Raw genomic sequence first — 17158 nt, 5'->3', positions numbered from 1 at the left:
GTCACAAAAATGCAAATAAACTTTTCCTTCTACATGACAATGCAAGGCCTCACACAAGTCTGTGCACTTAAGAGGAGCTCACAATACTTCATTTGAATGTTCTTACTCATCCATCCTACAGCCCAGATCTTGTACCTTCTGACTTCCATCTGTTTGGCCCAGTGAAGGATGTATTCCACGAGAAGCAGTACATGGATTTTAGGGACATAACTGATGAAATATGACACTGGCTTCGACCTCAACCAGTAGAGTAATAACATGTGGCCATACAGCCCTTTGCAGTTAGATAGTGTGCACTGAATGGAGATTATGTCAAGAACAAGAGTTTTGTAGCCAAAAGAGTGGGGAGTAATACTGTGTATTGGAATCCTCCTGAATAAAACCAACCTGCTTTCAGAAAAAAAAAAATTGCTGCAATACTTCTTGAACACTCTTCATATTTCCAATATTGGCACCATCACTTATCAAACTACAGTAATCTTCAAAATCCAACCACAGACCTTAAGGCATGTGCTGCATTTAATTTTTAGTTTTGATTCATTGTTTCAGTTGATATGATCTGATACCTGAGAACATCAGTCCCATAAGCTGGTATGTGTTTGCTGCCTTCAGTAATGTCAACAGGATCTACAACATTTCCCAATGACTTTGACATTTTTCGACCATTTCCATCAACTGCAAATCCATGAACAAATATAGCCCTGTGAATTACAAAACAAAGGTACATTTCAATATTTTTTCAGCCTTTAACAATTAGATTCTGATTGTCTAAATCCTACACATAATTATTATGTAATCTGTTCCATAAAAGAGAATGACCTCTTTGCTTAATGAAACCCTGTAATATTTCTTAGTAACACTAGTTTCATGTATGATATGAAAGTAAAATAAAAATTTTGTGAAAGGATCATGTACCCTACTGAGCAACAATCATATCGAAAGGAATAAATGTAATCACTTGTCATATAATTGAAGCACTGGAAGAAAAAGCAAAACACCACACATACAGAGCTCAGAGCTACTTGTGGCTACAATAAGACTCACGATTAACCTTGTGTGTGTGTGTGTGTGTGTGTGTGTGTGTGTAAACCACAACTGAATTTAGAATTTTGACACAAACTGTTATTTTCATTAAAAAATATCTCCTTTATGGAAGACTCCCAAGAACCTGTTATGAAATTATTAACTCACCAGCTGAGAAATCTGGCATTGCCCAGGTATATATTTAAAGCTGTACCTGACACTTCGTACATGTGTAGTTTATTTTTTACTTATAAAGCTTGTTAGTAAAATGTTTGAAGTTGTATGATTTAGGACATGAGCAACGATCTTGATTGGTTCACTAACAAAGGGGAGATGGCAGTAGGAAAACCAACTGACACTAAGTTCCAAACACAAAACATGCATTGTTTGGCCTTGGTCTTAGTTTATGGTATAACATAAGCTCACCAGGAACTGTACACATTTAAAGTAAAATGGTGAATTGTTAGGAATAAGAATAATTTGGGGTATAAAAACTCACTCGCCTGTGCTACTTTTCATCAAAATTTCTGCTTCTATGGTGTTACACTGGAGAAAAGTACAAGAGGGGAAAAAACTTTAAGCCTTGTGGCTGAAGTTTTCTGAAGATCAAACAATGGAAAATCCAGGCTGGAACTCAGTTCACTCCTCCATCCAATTGTGATCCACCCCCACTGCCCCCAAACCACTCTCTGTTAACTTTTCAGAATTTCTTAACCTCGAACCTTGCCTCACCATCATTCACCAAATCCCTCAACATGCAGACTACACTATGTCTGTAGAAAGAACCGCAATCCACCATCTAAAAACTGATCCCAACCTTATAATCTTCCTGCGGACAAAGTTTCCACCACTGTTGTTTTGAACCGCAAGGATTACCTGGTGGAGGGACTCCGCCAGCTGTCAGGTACTTCCACCTACAAATCTTGCCACAGTGACCCCATTCCAGTACCGTATTTACTCGAATCTAAGCCGCACTTTTTTTCCGGTTTTCGTAATCCGAAAAAACCGCCTGAGGCTTAGAATCGAGTGCAAAGCAAGCGGAAGTTATGAAAAATGTTGGTACATGCCGCCACAACTAACTTCTGCTGTCGAATATATGTAGCGCGACACAGGCATGCTTTGTAGGCACAAAGATAAATACTGGCACCAAAACCTCTGCGTTAGTAAATTTATTTAAAAAAAAAAAAGTGGAAGATGAGTTTTTTTTTCTCCGCCGCGAGTTTCGACCACTGCATTTTCATACATTATCCAACGAAGTAAATACAAATTCCGTATTGTTCATCTTCGAATGTAGCACAATTTCAGTGTACTAAGAAAATCTGACTGGCAAGACTGTTTGGGATGTTTGTCAATATGGCCAACTCCACGTTCTGAATTTTTTCCTATCTGTGAGAAGAGATGGTTGCTAATAGGAACCTGATGAAATTTGAATCACATACATTATTCTCTTCACCATAAGAATAATACGAATATAAACATTTTGCCATGTATTCTTTCATGTTTGCTGCTATCTCATTTAAATCCTGTCTGCCTAATAAACTACGAAACTAGAGTGAGACAACAGCAAACGCGGAAGAATATGCGTATCGTGTCATGTTTATATTCGTTTTATTCTTATGCCTAATAATGATACAGTCTGAAATGAAGCACGGCAATTGACTAGATTTTTAAATCTAAGATGACTCTAATTTCTGTGCAGAATTTGATGTAATAAAGAAGCGGCCGCAAAGATTTTCAAATGGAGAAAAATTTTCGCCTAACTCTCGTTCAGAACATGTTCTATCATACGCAGTCTATTATTTGATTCTTGTTGATCATTATCAAAGAAAGCAGCAGTGTAAGTAACAACAAATAGCAGTCCCTTGCCATTGTTTCGCTAATGAGACGATTCCTCTCTTTTTTGTTTTAATTGTACGCGGCGGTAGCGCGCACAAAAGCAAGCCATGCCGCGAGCCGCGACAGGCCGTAAACACGCACTATCAGAATGCGACAAACAATGCATGACACAGTGCAGTAATGCATTTTCAGCTTAAGAGTGACGCAAACACCTATAACAAAGAAAACGGCACTTATCAGATCAAAGCAAAATAGGCAATCGATTCAAACCAGACGAAGCACGTGAAAAAGGAAGGGTACCCGTATAAATACGGACGGAGCGCCTGACGCATAGCAATGGCTACGTGGTAAAGCTTAACTGCTAAGCTTACGACTCGAACCAAACTACTGTAGCTGTATTGTCATTCATTCGACCTAAATTGTGTCTCATATTACAATGGACCAACTTTGTTTCGATTTGGAGTTGTGGCCTAAAACTTTTCTCTCCCCTTGAATTTCGAGTCTCAAATTTCAGGTGCGGCTTAGATTCGGGAAATATTTTTTTTCCTTGATTTCGAGTCTCATTTTTCAGGTGCGGCTTAGATTCGAGTGCGGCTTAGATTCGAGTAAATACGGTAATCCATCAGGATCTCCAGTCACTACTCAAATCCATAGGCCCATCCCAGAACCTCTCCCCAGAGTCCATCTCTCTGCTCACCCCGACCACTCCCCGCACTCCTTCCTTCTTCATGCTTCCCAAAGTCCATAAACCTAATCACCCAGGATGCCTCACTGTGGCCAGTTACTGTGCCCCCACTGAGAGAATCTCTGCTCTTGTACACCAACACCTTCAACCTATTACTCGGAACCTACCCTTCTATGAAAAAGATACCAACCATTTCCTCCACCGACTCTCCACAATTCCTGGGCCTTTACCACACAGTGCCCTGCTCATCACTATTGACACCACTTCCCTGTTTACTAACATTCCTAATGGCCATGGCCTTACCACTACTGAACATTAACTTTCCCAATGCCGGCAGATTCCAAACCAACAACCACCTTCTTAGTTGCCATGACCAACTACATCCTCACTACAATTACTTCTCCTTTGAAGGCATTACCTACAAATAAATCCTGGGTATGGCTACAGGCACCCACCAGGGCACCATCCTATGCCAACCTATTCATGGGCCATCTAGAAGAATCCTTGCTAGAAACCCAGAATCCTAAACACCTCACCTGTTTCAGATTCACTGATGACATCTTTTCTATCTGGATCGGAGGTGAGGACACCCTATCCACATTCCTCCAGAACCTCAACAACTTCGCTCCCACTTGCTTCACCTGGTCCTACTCAACCCAACAAGCCACCTTCCTAGATGTTCACCTCCACCCCACAGATGACTACATCAGAACCTCCATCCATATCAACCTACTAACCACCAGCAATACCTCCACTCTGACAGCTGCTACCCCTTCCATACCAGGAAGCCCCTTCTGTACATCCTAGCCACCCGTGGTCATCGTATCTGCAGTCCCTCTCAAAATAAACTGAGGGTCTCACTGAAGCCATCACTGACTATAAATATACTCCCAACCTTATACAAAAACAAATCTCCCATGCCTTATCTTTCCGGTCTCACACCACATCCCAAAGTTCCACCATCCAGCCACAGAGGAGCATTCCTCTCGTAACTCAGTACCACCCAGGACTGGAGCAACTGCTTACATTCTCCTCCAGGTTTTTGATTACCTCGTCATGCCCCGAAATGAGAAATATCCTGCCTACTATCCTTCCCACCCCTCCCACAGTGGTATTCCACCATCCACCAACCTATACAATATACTCGTCCATCATTACACAAGCCCTGCTCCCAGTCCCTTACATCATGGCTCTTACCCCTGTAATAGACCTAGATGCAAGACCTGTCCCATACATCCTCCCACCACCACCTGCTCCAATCCAGTCACTAACATCAACTATCGCATCAAGGGCAGGGCGACCTGTGAAACCATTCATGTGATCTACAAGCTAAGCTGCAACCACTGTGCTGCATTCTATGTAGGCATGACAACCCACAAGCTGTCTGTCCTCATGAATGGCCACTGACAAACTGTGGGCAAGAAACAAGTGGACCACCCTGTTGCTGAACACACTGCCAAACATGGTATTCTTCATTTCAATGACTGCTTCACAGCCTGTGCCAAATTCATTCTTCCCACCAACACCAGCTTCTCTGAATTGTGCAGGTGGGAACTTTCCCTTCCCTATGTTCTCATAACCCTCCTGGCCTCAACCTTCATTAGTCACTGTCCTCACCCATCCAGCCCCTTTTCTGTTCCCTCCAGCACTACACAGCCATCATTCCACCATTACACCTAGGCTTTTTATGTCTCTCCTTTTCCACTACTCCCCCCTCCCCCACCCACCTCTCCCCTGCCCTCCATCTAACCTGCAGCACTTCACTGTCTGCCATCCCCACCATACTACCCCCCCCTCCCCACCCCAGCCTCCTCCTTACCCCACCCCATCACCACTCTCATCACGCACTGGGGCTGCTGCTCCCAGTGTGGTTTCAGTTGCCGAGACTGCAGTTTGTGTGTGTGTGTGTGTGTGTGTGTGTGTGTGTGTGTGTGTGTGTGTGTGTGCGCGCGCGCGCGCCTATCTGCAACTCAGCACCTCCGCTGTACGGTAAGTATTCTGATGGGTGAGATAATTCATGATGCTCTTGATTCAAGTTACGTTGTGCCCTGCTACTGGAAGGAGTTTCTAAATAGCGAGTTACAGCTTGATATTCTCGAGCTGCTGTAAGTCTCACCTCATGATCTCCAATGGATTCTTGAGACTGCACTGTCCCCAGTTTTTCAGCCATTCTTATGCATTCAGCAAGACTAAACTGTTCTCTACATATTTTTTTCACAAACAACACTAAATCAAAATGTTATGAGTTGGCACCCAAGTCACAAAACAAACTTAAGCAATCTATTTTTTTTCTTAGCGCACACCAGCGGGAGTGTGTTACCCGGACGCACGCTGTAGTAGCTCTAGCAGCACGCTCCGCTGGTCCATGTGGCGCTGAGCCAAGTCGGGAACGTTGCATCACCGACTCGCTAGGCACTCAGCAGGCAGTGCGGCACTATGCTTGGTAATTTTTTCAAACTGTTGCATCCTTGAGCCCCCGGTTCGCGATGTACGACTAGTGGTTACAGGAGTCAAGGATCACCCTTTATGAATAATTATAATACAAAGTAATATCTCCAGTTAGAGTTACATTTTCAGCAAGTACACCAAGTCCTTTCATCCATACATGAATTTTTTCATCATTACTAACTTTTCTACAGGAACGTGTATAAAACATAAAAGGCATATTACTATAAACATAGCTAGGTCTACTTTGCGTCTTCGCACTGAATTAAAAATAAATAAATAAAAAAAAAACCTAAGAGCAACATCTACTGGTTCTTTGGTGTACTACAAAACTAGCAGCATCACCTACTGGTTCTTTTGTGTATTATACTGTTACAATTAAGAATCTAAATTACTAAGCTAAGCAGATGATTTTACATAGAACTTTAAATTATGGTATATTTCTTTTGCAAGTTCCGGTTTTGATGAAATAAGCCCTATACATTGCCTGGAGCTATACTCAAGTTACCCGTGAAAGCCCTATGAAAATTCAGCTAGTAGTTTTTGGAGATTAGCATGTTCAAACAGACAGATGCGATGGTTCCACAGTTTCATTATTAGTACTGATAAACTTGAATGAAGAGCAATGTTTATGTGTCAGGAAACAGAGGGAGCACTTTATTTCACTAACCGATAGGGAGGCTCCTCACGCAGTGCAACTGATGTCATTAGTGAAGACTGGAACCAACCAGTGATTTGGTCTACACCTTCCAAATATAAGTCAGCCACTCTTTGATCCAAAACAGAAGACCATGATATTCCACTATCAAACCAGATGTCCAAGATGTCCTAAAACAGAAAAAGAAAATATTAAATGTATCAAAAAAAGATAAATTGTGCTAATGAAGTGCAGTATTATATGTTACACACCTGACTTTTTTCTATGTCTTGTACATCTACATCTGAGACACAACCTTCAACAAGTTTCTCAGTAGGCAGTGTCCACCAGAAATCTGGACCATGTTCTTCCAAAAGATTACAGAAGTGATCGGTCAGTGGTCTAAAAATTATTGTATAATAATATTACAAACTAATTATTAGGTCATGTATAATGAACATGTTCAAAATTTTAGGCTCTACCTGGTTACCAAGATTTCCTGATTTGACTGTCGGTAAAGAACTGGGATCGGTACACCCCAAACTCTCTGCCTTGAGATACACCAGTACGGTCGCCTGTCCAGCTGCGATATTAGCTGACCACTTCCACTGAATTTTTCTGGCAATATGTTAACAGCTCTGAGTTTGTTCTAATATTTAATAACATCAATCAGAGACTGTGTAAAACATTTAATGTGAGACAACGAATTTTAAAAAATGTTTTGCTCTAAGACTTACAATTGCTGTTTGTTTAATTGCATCAGTGTCAATAAACCATTGCTTGCTAGCTCTGATTATAACTGGCTGCTTTGTCCTCCAGTCATAGGGATAACTATGTGTATACTTTTCTTGATGCAAAATATCATTCTGCAACAATACCAACACTTTTTCATTGCCTGCAGACAACACAGGTAAACCTTCAAGCTCTGGCCCAATTTTAGACATAAAGCAGCCATCTTCATCAACCAAACACTCCTATAAGAGAAACAAACGTACTGTATGAACTAACACACTGAAGGAAACATTGTTTTGCTAAGATGCTCATTTGGTAAAAGGTATGAACATTTATTTTTCACAAGTAAGTTGAATGGCTGATGACTACTTATCTTGAGGAAGTGAAATTTCAAGTTCTGTCAACAGACAAATATAAAAGTAGAAAAAAACAATACTCACCATGTACAGAAACACACATTTATCTAATTCCATTTACTAACGGGGGCAAGAATGGCTATGAGTACCACTGATACGTAACAGGCCAACCCTCTGTCACCCACTATGCAGTGGTTGCCATTTACTGTGCAGAATCCTCCAGAATGGAGATATAGTTATAATTTGGACCCCATAACAAGTACAACTGAATACTGTAGTTTTGCATTTGTCAAGTTTTAGGAGTGAACATAGAGTTTCAGTGTTTCTGGTATTAGCACCATACCATTTGCAAACCAAAATCTTAACTTCACATTCAACTCAAGGAAACTACGGAATGTCCGAAGATCACACAAATTTTGTTAATGGATTTGCAGTTGATGGAAATGATAGAAATGTTACACTTCATTAGTACAAGCTTATTATCTACCATATGTAATATAATGTGGACTGAAGGATAAACAGTGCCTGGGACAAGAAGTTGTTATAAAAGTTTACGTTGTGCTTTTCGACAAATTACAGGGATTGCTCCTACTCTGTGAAGTTTACATAATATGTAATATATTAAATATTAGTGTAAATTAATATAAAAGCTTTCTGGGTGTAGAGGGACATCATGTTATAAAATGGCTGTCATTATATGGATAAACCCAACATTTTGACCCCAGTTGCAGTGGCCTTCTCTGGGTCTACTAATGTAAAAACTGATGACGTGTATTAGTGAATGCCCAATAATGTTCTGTTATGATTCCTCTTCTGCACATGGCATCATGTCACAGTTTCAAAAATTGCCAAACTGGCTTACTGGGCTGGAGGGAATGGGAATCTTATATCCGGCTGGTTTCCTTTAGTGGTCAGAGTGAAGATCTGGTGTTGCTGATTGCCTCATTCAATACAAGAAACGACTGACAGTCACTTGACGAATAGGATTTTGACTACTATGAGTGTCATTTTCCTCATGTGGATTACTGGACACGCAGATGCAGTTCCTTGCCAGTAACACTTATAAATCAAATTATCAGTGTGGCTTGTTGGACTCTGGTGGCTGCCATACGGTATGGTGCAAGCCTACAGCATTCTTCTCTATCCATACTGTTAGGAAGTTTTAGTATGTCAATGGCCTCCTTGATTATACATTTCATCGTTCTTGGATGTTTGGCAAGTACACATGTCTGATTAAATTTATCTACCTGGATTGCTCTTTCCAGTATCAATCAGAGCTGATTTGTAGTGGCAGTTGAAAATACTGCTCATGTTCCAGGATTTGTGTTGCTATTGGCCTTTAATTATTCTTCTTCACATCTTGTACATGTCTGCAGTGAGCAAAGCATTTGTACAGTCACTGACCAAGAAGGTAGTACACACGATTTTAAGCTCCTGTGTTCTATCATGAACACCACTGAGATTCTGTATACGAGTCATCAACGAGTGGATCACCAAATTCTTCTGCACTAGGTGCAGTTGGGATGTGGCATCTAAATACTTATATGTGTGTGTGTTTGTATTGGCTTCTGGTATTGTCAGTGCCCTTGCCTGCCATCCAATGTCCTACATGTGTTCACATCTAGAAATGGAATCACATCATGCTCCTCTAATTCAAACATGAACTGAATCTTTCCATGCAGGTTATGCAAATATTTGTGAATATTATATAGCTTTGATACACCATTTGACCATAAATTGAATCTTTGTTCAGAGACCTGAATGAGCTGTGTGGGTGTAATGGAATCAAACTCAGCATCAATGATCCAAAGTTCACTGTCAATATGTCAGATGCCTAATGGAGATATGGCAGGAAGCACTACTAACATCTGTCATGTCGTAGTTTTTTTTCTGCCATTCGAAGTGCAGATCTGAAGAGGATGGCAGAAGACTGGACAGCTTGGAGAACTACCATGTGAAAACCTGCCTTTTGGCAGAACACTGATGATGATGATGATGATGATGACGATGACGATGATTTGAAGTAAGCTGATGACAAGTTAGGACTATTTTTGTTATTAGTACATCATCTTCAGTCGTAGTATTTAATTTTCTTGCTTTAGGTCAAGATGTTTCATAGCTACAACTCCATTCTCGAGAACTACAGTGACATTCTTTTTGCATGTCACATATACTTCAGTTTATCATCATCATTTGTACATGAAATGTTCATTTCCTTCATCGGTGAAAAACTTCCATGTGTGTACATTACATTATCGTAATTGTAACTGCAACTGTGGAAATTTTTCACAGACCTAGAAGATGAACACTTCATGTACCAGTGAAGATGATAAACTTAAGCAGAAGTGACACCCAAAAAACGTCACTGTAGTTCTGGAAATTGGAAGGTAGCTCTTAAAAGCATTGCATTGATATAAGAAAATAAAATATTATGCTTAAGGCTGCATATTCTTAGCAGAAATATTCCCAGCCAACAACCTATAGCCATGGGTAGCCCTTGACAAAATACCTGTTATTAACAGATGTTGACAGATCTAACTGAACCAGATCAAATGTGACTGGCTGGTACATGAACAGTTTACTCTAACGGCATGCTGATAAACAGAGATTTTATACTGACACTAACCATCTAATCTGTGAGTAAATTTATCTCCCTCTTTGTTTTTCATAACATTTTTTGAGTGAAGAGTCACATCATGTGAAACAACTGACACTTGATGGGCAAAACTGATGTTTTGGTCACAACTGTACTAACTCTCCTCCGGGTCTACTAATGGGAAAACTTCTTTTCAATGTTGCTGAGACCCCAATTATATTTTGTAAAGGCCCTTCACATGAATAAAGAGAAAGTTCTCTTAAACACAGCCAAAACATCAGTTTTATCCATATTCATTACAACATGATTCTAGTCCACACTTATAAAACTTGTTTGCCTACAAATGCCTACGCACTCATATTATTATAATTATTTAAATATTACAGCTTACACTACCAAAGTACAGTACTGAAATGATTCTATTGTAGATATACAGACGTATACCATGTCGTCCTAAACAGAAAAGCAGAAAATCATCCCAGTATTTGGATGAACTGATTTTGGGAAACCACAGAAGACCTATATTACGATAAATGGTTAATCGTCCCAGATTCCTTGTAGACCTCTGGTTTGACATTTTGCGGTTTCTTCTTTACAAACTATTGAAGTAAACAGTTGCATTCCACAATGAAAAACAAAGAGATATGTTCTGGGTAATACAGACTGCCACAACTGTGGTAATAGTACAAGTGAGATCAAGTACACCAACAGAAGAAATGATTAATAAATTTGTTAGGAAAACAACAATATATCCAATTATGTAAGTTGCACAACAAAACTTCACCAGCAATAGTGCCGCTTGAGGTTGAGACAATAAGTAAAATCATTAGTCTCTAGCATCTTTGTCATCTACATAAATGGGCACAGCACTTCATACAATAGTTACTATCAAATTTACATAAATACTGCACTTACACCTGGTGCACAAACAGTGATACATATGGGCGCAGTTTTACATAAATTTAACAGACATTCTTGGTTAAGTGTGAGCTGTGCATACACACACACACACACACACACACACACACACACACATATATATATATATATTTTTTTTTTCCCCCTAAGGTAAGTCTTTCCGCTCCCGGGACTGGAATGACTCCTTACCCTCTCCCTTAAAACCCACATCCTTTCGTCTTTCCCTCTCCTTCCCTCTTTCCTGATGAGGCAACAGTTTGTTGCGAAAGCTTGAATTTTGTGTGTATGTTTGTGTTCGTTTGTGTGTCTGTCGACCTGCCAGCACTTTCATTAGGTAAGTCACATCATCTTTGTTTATATATATATATATATATATATATATATATATATATATATATATATATATATAAAAACAAAGTAGATGTGACTTACCAAATGAAAGTGCTGGCAGGTCGACAGACACACAAACGAACACAAACATACACACAAAATTCAAGCTTTCGCAACAAACTGTTGCCTCATCAGGAAAGAGGGAAGGAGAGGGAAAGACGAAAGGATGTGGGTTTTAAGGGAGAGGGTAAGGAGTCATTCCAGTCCCGGGAGCGGAAAGACTTACCTTAGGGGGAAAAAAGGATGGGTATACACTCGCACACACACACATATCCATCCACACATATACAGACACAAGCAGACATATTTAAAGACAAAGAGTTTGGGCAGAGATGTCAGTCGAGGCAGAAGTGCTGAGGCAAAGACGTTGTTGAATGACAGGTGAGGTATGAGTGGCGGCAACTTGAAATTAGCGGAGATTGAGGCCTGGTGGATAACGGGAAGAGAGGATATATTGAAGAGCAAGTTCCCATCTCCGGAGTTCGGATAGGTTGGTGTTAGTAGGAAGTATCCAGATAACCCAGACGGTGTAACACTGCGCCAAGATGTGCTGGTCGTGCACCAACGCATGTTTAGCCACAGGGTGATCCTCATTACCAACAAACACTGTCTGCCTGTGTCCATTCATGCGAATGGACAGTTTGTTGCTGGTCATTCCCACATAGAACGCATCACAGTGCAGGCAGGTCAGTTCCCCACTCCACCAAGAGTGTCTTTCCGCCGTCCACCTAACCTTCGTAACCTCTTAGTTCATCCCTATGAAATCCCCAAACCACCTTCCCTACCCTCTGGCTCCTACCCTTGTAACCGCCCCCGGTGTAAAACCTGTCCCATGCACCCTCCCACCACCACCTACTCCAGTCCTGTAACCCGGAAGGTGTACACAATCAAAGGCAGAGCCACGTGTGAAAGCACCCACGTGATCTACCAACTGACCTGCCTGCACTGTGATGCGTTCTATGTGGGAATGACCAGCAACAAACTGTCCATTCGCATGAATGGACACAGGCAGACAGTGTTTGTTGATAATGAGGATCACCCTGTGGCTAAACATGCCTTGGTGCACGACCAGCACATCTTGGCGCAGTGTTACACCGTCCGGGTTATCTGGATACTTCCTACTAACACCAACCTATCCGAACTCCGGAGATGGGAACTTGCTCTTCAATATATCCTCTCTTCCCGTTATCCACCAGGCCTCAATCTCCGCTAATTTCAAGTTGCCGCCACTCATACCTCACCTGTCATTCAACAACGTCTTTGCCTCAGCACTTCTGCCTCGACTGACATCTCTGCCCAAACTCTTTGTCTTTAAATATGTCTGCTTGTGTCTGTATATGTGTGGATGGATATGTGTGTGTGTGCGAGTGTATACCCATCCTTTTTTCCCCCTAAGGTAAGTCTTTCCGCTCCCGGGACTGGAATGACTCCTTACCCTCTCCTTTAAAACCCACATCCTTTCGTCTTTCCCTCTCCTTCCCTCTTTCCTGATGAGGCAACAGTTTGTTGCGAAAGCTTGAATTTTGTGTGTATGTCTGTGTTCGTTTGTGCGTCTGTCGACCTGCCAGCACTTTCATTTGGTAAGTCACATCTACTTTGTTTTTAGATATATTTTTTTTCCTTCGTGGAATGTTTACTTCTATATATATATATATATATATATATATATATATATATATAGAGAGAGAGAGAGAGAGAGAGAGAGAGAGAGAGAGAGAGAGAGAGAGAGAGAGAGGGAAACATTCCACGTGGGAAAAATATATCCAAAAAGAAAGATGATGAGACTTACCAAACAAAAGCGTTGGCAGGTCGATAGACACACAAACAAACACAAACATACACACAAAATTCAAGCTTTCGCAACCAACGGTTGCCTCATCCGGAAAGAGGGAAGGAGAGGGAAAGACGAAAGGATTTGGGTTTCAAGGGAGAGGGTAAGGAGTCATTCCAATCCCGGGAGCAGAAAGACTTACCTTACGGGGAAAAAAGGACAGGTATACACTCGCACACACACACATATCCATCCACACATATACAGACACAAGCAGACATATTTGGTCTTTAAATATGTCTGCTTGTGTCTGTATATGTGTGGATGGATATGTGCGTGTGTGCGAGTGTATACCCGTCCTTTTTTCCCCCTAAGGTAAGTCTTTCCGCTCCCGGGACTGGAATGACTCCTAACCCTCTCCCTTAAAACCCACATCCTTTCGTCTTTCTCTCTCCTTCCCTCTTTCCTGATGAGGCAACAGTTTGTTGCGAAAGCTTGAATTTTGTGTGTATGTTTGTGTTCGTTTGTGTGTCTGTCGACCTGCCAGCACTTTCATTTGGTAAGTCACATCATCTTTGTTTTTAGGTATATTTTTCCTTCGTGGAATGTTTCCTTCTATATATATATATATATATATATATATATAAAAAGAAAGATGATGAGACTTACCAAACAAAAGCGCTGGCAGGTTGATAGACACACAAACAAACACAAACATACACACAAAATTCCAGCTAGAATTGTGTGTATGTTTGTGTTTGTTTGTGTGTCTATCGACCTGCCAGCGCTTTTGTTTGGTAAGTCTCATCATCTTTCTTTTTAAATATATTTTTCCCACGTGGAATGTGTCCCTCTATTATATATATATATATATATATATATATATATATATATATATATATATATATATATATATATATATAAAAACAAAGTAGATGTGACTTACCAAATGAAAGTGCTGGCAGGTCGACAGACACATAAACGAACACAAACATACACACAAAATTCAAGCTTTCGCAACAAACTGTTGCCTCATCAGGAAAGAGGGAAGGAGAGGGAAAGACGAAAGGATGTGAGTTTTAAGGGAGAGGGTAAGGAGTCATTCCAGTCCCGGGAGCGGAAAGACTTACCTTAGGGGGAAAAAAGGACGGGTACACACTCGCACACACACACATATCCATCCACACATATACAGACACAAGCAGACATATTTAAAGACAAAGAGTTTGGGCAGAGATGTCAGTCGAGGCAGAAGTGCAGAGGCAAAGATGTTGTTGAATGACAGGTGAAGTATGAGTGGCGGCAACTTGAAATTAGCGGAGATTGAGGCCTGGTGGATAACGGGAAGAGAGGATATATTGAAGAGCAAGTTCCCATCTCCGAAGTTCGGATAGGTTGGTGTTAGTAGGAAGTATCCAGATAACCCGGACGGTGTAACACTGCGCCAAGATGTGCTGGTCGTGCACCAAGGCATGTTTAGCCACAGGGTGATCCTCATTACCAACAAACACTGTCTGCCTGTGTCCATTCATGCGAATGGACAGTTTGTTGCTGGTCATTCCCACATAGAATGCATCACAGTGTAGGCAGGTCAGTTGGTAGATCACGTGGGTGCTTTCACACGTGGCTCTGCCTTTGATTGTGTACACCTTCCGGGTTACAGGACTGGAGTAGGTGGCGGTGGGAGGGTGCATGGGACAGGTTTTACACCGGGGGCGGTTACAAGGGTAGGAGCCAGAGGGTAGGGAAGGTGGTTTGGGGATTTCATAGGGATGAACTAAGAGGTTACGAAGGTTAGGTGGACGGCGGAAAGACACTCTTGGTGGAGTGGGGAGGATTTCATGAAGGATGGACCTCATTTCAGGGCAGGATTTGAGGAAGTCGTATCCCTGCTGGAGAGCCACATTCAGAATCTGATCCAGTCCCGGAGAGTATCCTGTCACAAGTGGGGCACTTTTGTGGTTCTTCTGTGGGAGGTTCTGGGTTTGAGAGGATGAGGAAGTGGCTCTGGTTATTTGCTTCTGTACCAGGTCGGGAGGGTAGTTGCGGGATGCGAAGGCTGTTGTCAGGTTGTTGGTGTAATGCTTCAGGGATTCCGGACTGGAGCAGATTCGTTTGCCACGAAGACCTAGGCTGTAGGGAAGGGACCGTTTGATGTGGAATGGGTGGCAGCTGTCGTAATGGAGGTACTGTTGCTTGTTGGTGGGTTTGATGTGGACGGACGTGTGAAGCTGGCCATTGGACAGGTGAAGGTCAACATCAAGGAAAGTGGCATGGGATTTGGAGTAGGACCAGGTGAATCTGATGGAACCAAAGGAGTTGAGGTTGGAGAGGAAATTCTGGAGTTCTTCTTCACTGTGAGTCCAGATCATGAAGATGTCATCAATAAATCTGTAACAAACTTTGGGTTGGCAGGCCTGGGTAACCAAGAAGGCTTCCTCTAAGCGACCTCTCATTGCACACAAACCCAGTCTCTCCCATCTACTCAATCTCCCACTTCCAGCTCCACTCCCTCCAAAACCTCAAAATTCCGATCAACACAATCTGGCACCACAACACCCTAATTCAGTAGTTAACCTTTCCTCCAAACCTCTCTCCCAATCCGAAACCTCTGTCCTATCCAAAGGCCTCACCTTCAGCCCCACTCCCAGATTCAATAAACAGCCCTCGTCAAAGATTTACTGTCCTACACTCGTACTCTCTGCTGGAAGTATCACTTTGCCACGAAGAAAAATGATCCTAATCCTACCCCTAATGATCCAACTCCCCAAGACACTATCCAAATTGAACCCTGCCTGGAACAGTTCCGTCCTCCGTCACAGCAGGACCCACCTCCTCTTCCTCAAAATCACCCTCTCCAAACCTTCCAGGAATTTCTGACTTCCAGCCTTGCCTCTCAATCCTTCTTAAAAAACCTTAATCCTACTCCCAACATCACCACTGCTGAAGCCCAGGCTATCCGTGATCTGAAGGCTGACCGATCCATCGTCATTCTTCCGGCGGACAAGGGTTCCATGACCGTGGTACTTGATCGTCGGGAGTATGCGGCTGAGGGACTGCGTCAGCTTTCAGACAACACCACATACAAAGTTTGCCAAGGTAATCCCATTCCTGATGTCCAGGCAGAGCTTCAAGGAATCCTCAGAACCTTAGGCCCCCTACAAAACCTTTCACCTGACTCCATCAACCTCCTGACCCCACCGACACCCCGCACCCCTACCTTCTACCTTCTTCCTAAAATTCACAAACCCAATCATCCCGGCCGCCCCATTGTAGCTGGTTACCAAGCCCCCACAGAACGTATCTCTGCCTACATGGATCAACACCTTCAACCCATTACATGCAGTCTCCCATCCTTCATCAAAGACACCAACCACTTTCTCGAACGCCTGGAATCCTTACCCAATCCGTTACCCCCAGAAACCATCCTTGTAACCATTGATGCCACTTCCTTATACACAAATATCCCGCACGTCCAGGGCCTCGCTGCGATGGAGCACTTCCTTTCACGCCGATCGCCTGCCACCCTACCTAAAATCTCTTTCCTCATTACCTTAGCCAGCTTCATCCTGACCCACAACTTCTTCACTTTTGAAAACCAGACATACCAACAATTAAAGGGAACAGCCATGGGTACCAGGATGGCCCCCTCGTACGCCAACCTATTCATGGGTCGCTTAGAGGAAGCCTTCTTGGTTACCCAGGCCTGCCAACCCAAAGTTTGGTACAGATTTATTGATGACATCTTCATGATCTGGACTCACAGTGA

General features: G+C 42.2%; 1 protein-coding gene across 1 annotated transcript in view; it reads right to left on the bottom strand.

Moving 5' to 3' along the window:
* The window catches only part of LOC126187820 (isoleucine--tRNA ligase, mitochondrial), a 106658-nt gene that overhangs the window by 19804 nt on the left and 69696 nt on the right, over positions 1–17158 (bottom strand). Inside the window, exons 8-12 of the mRNA XM_049929112.1 lie at positions 7364–7600; positions 7109–7275; positions 6899–7028; positions 6660–6817; positions 567–701 (exon numbers count right to left, since the gene is read on the bottom strand). Coding sequence (XP_049785069.1) covers positions 567–701; positions 6660–6817; positions 6899–7028; positions 7109–7275; positions 7364–7600 — 827 coding nt within the window. The remainder of the gene's footprint in view (positions 1–566; positions 702–6659; positions 6818–6898; positions 7029–7108; positions 7276–7363; positions 7601–17158) is intronic.

The sequence above is a fragment of the Schistocerca cancellata genome, chromosome 5 (assembly GCF_023864275.1).
Source record: "Schistocerca cancellata isolate TAMUIC-IGC-003103 chromosome 5, iqSchCanc2.1, whole genome shotgun sequence".
Lineage (NCBI taxonomy): Eukaryota > Metazoa > Arthropoda > Insecta > Orthoptera > Acrididae > Schistocerca > Schistocerca cancellata.
Note: the sequence above shows the minus strand (reverse complement) of the source record. Positions and strands in the feature narration are given on the sequence as shown.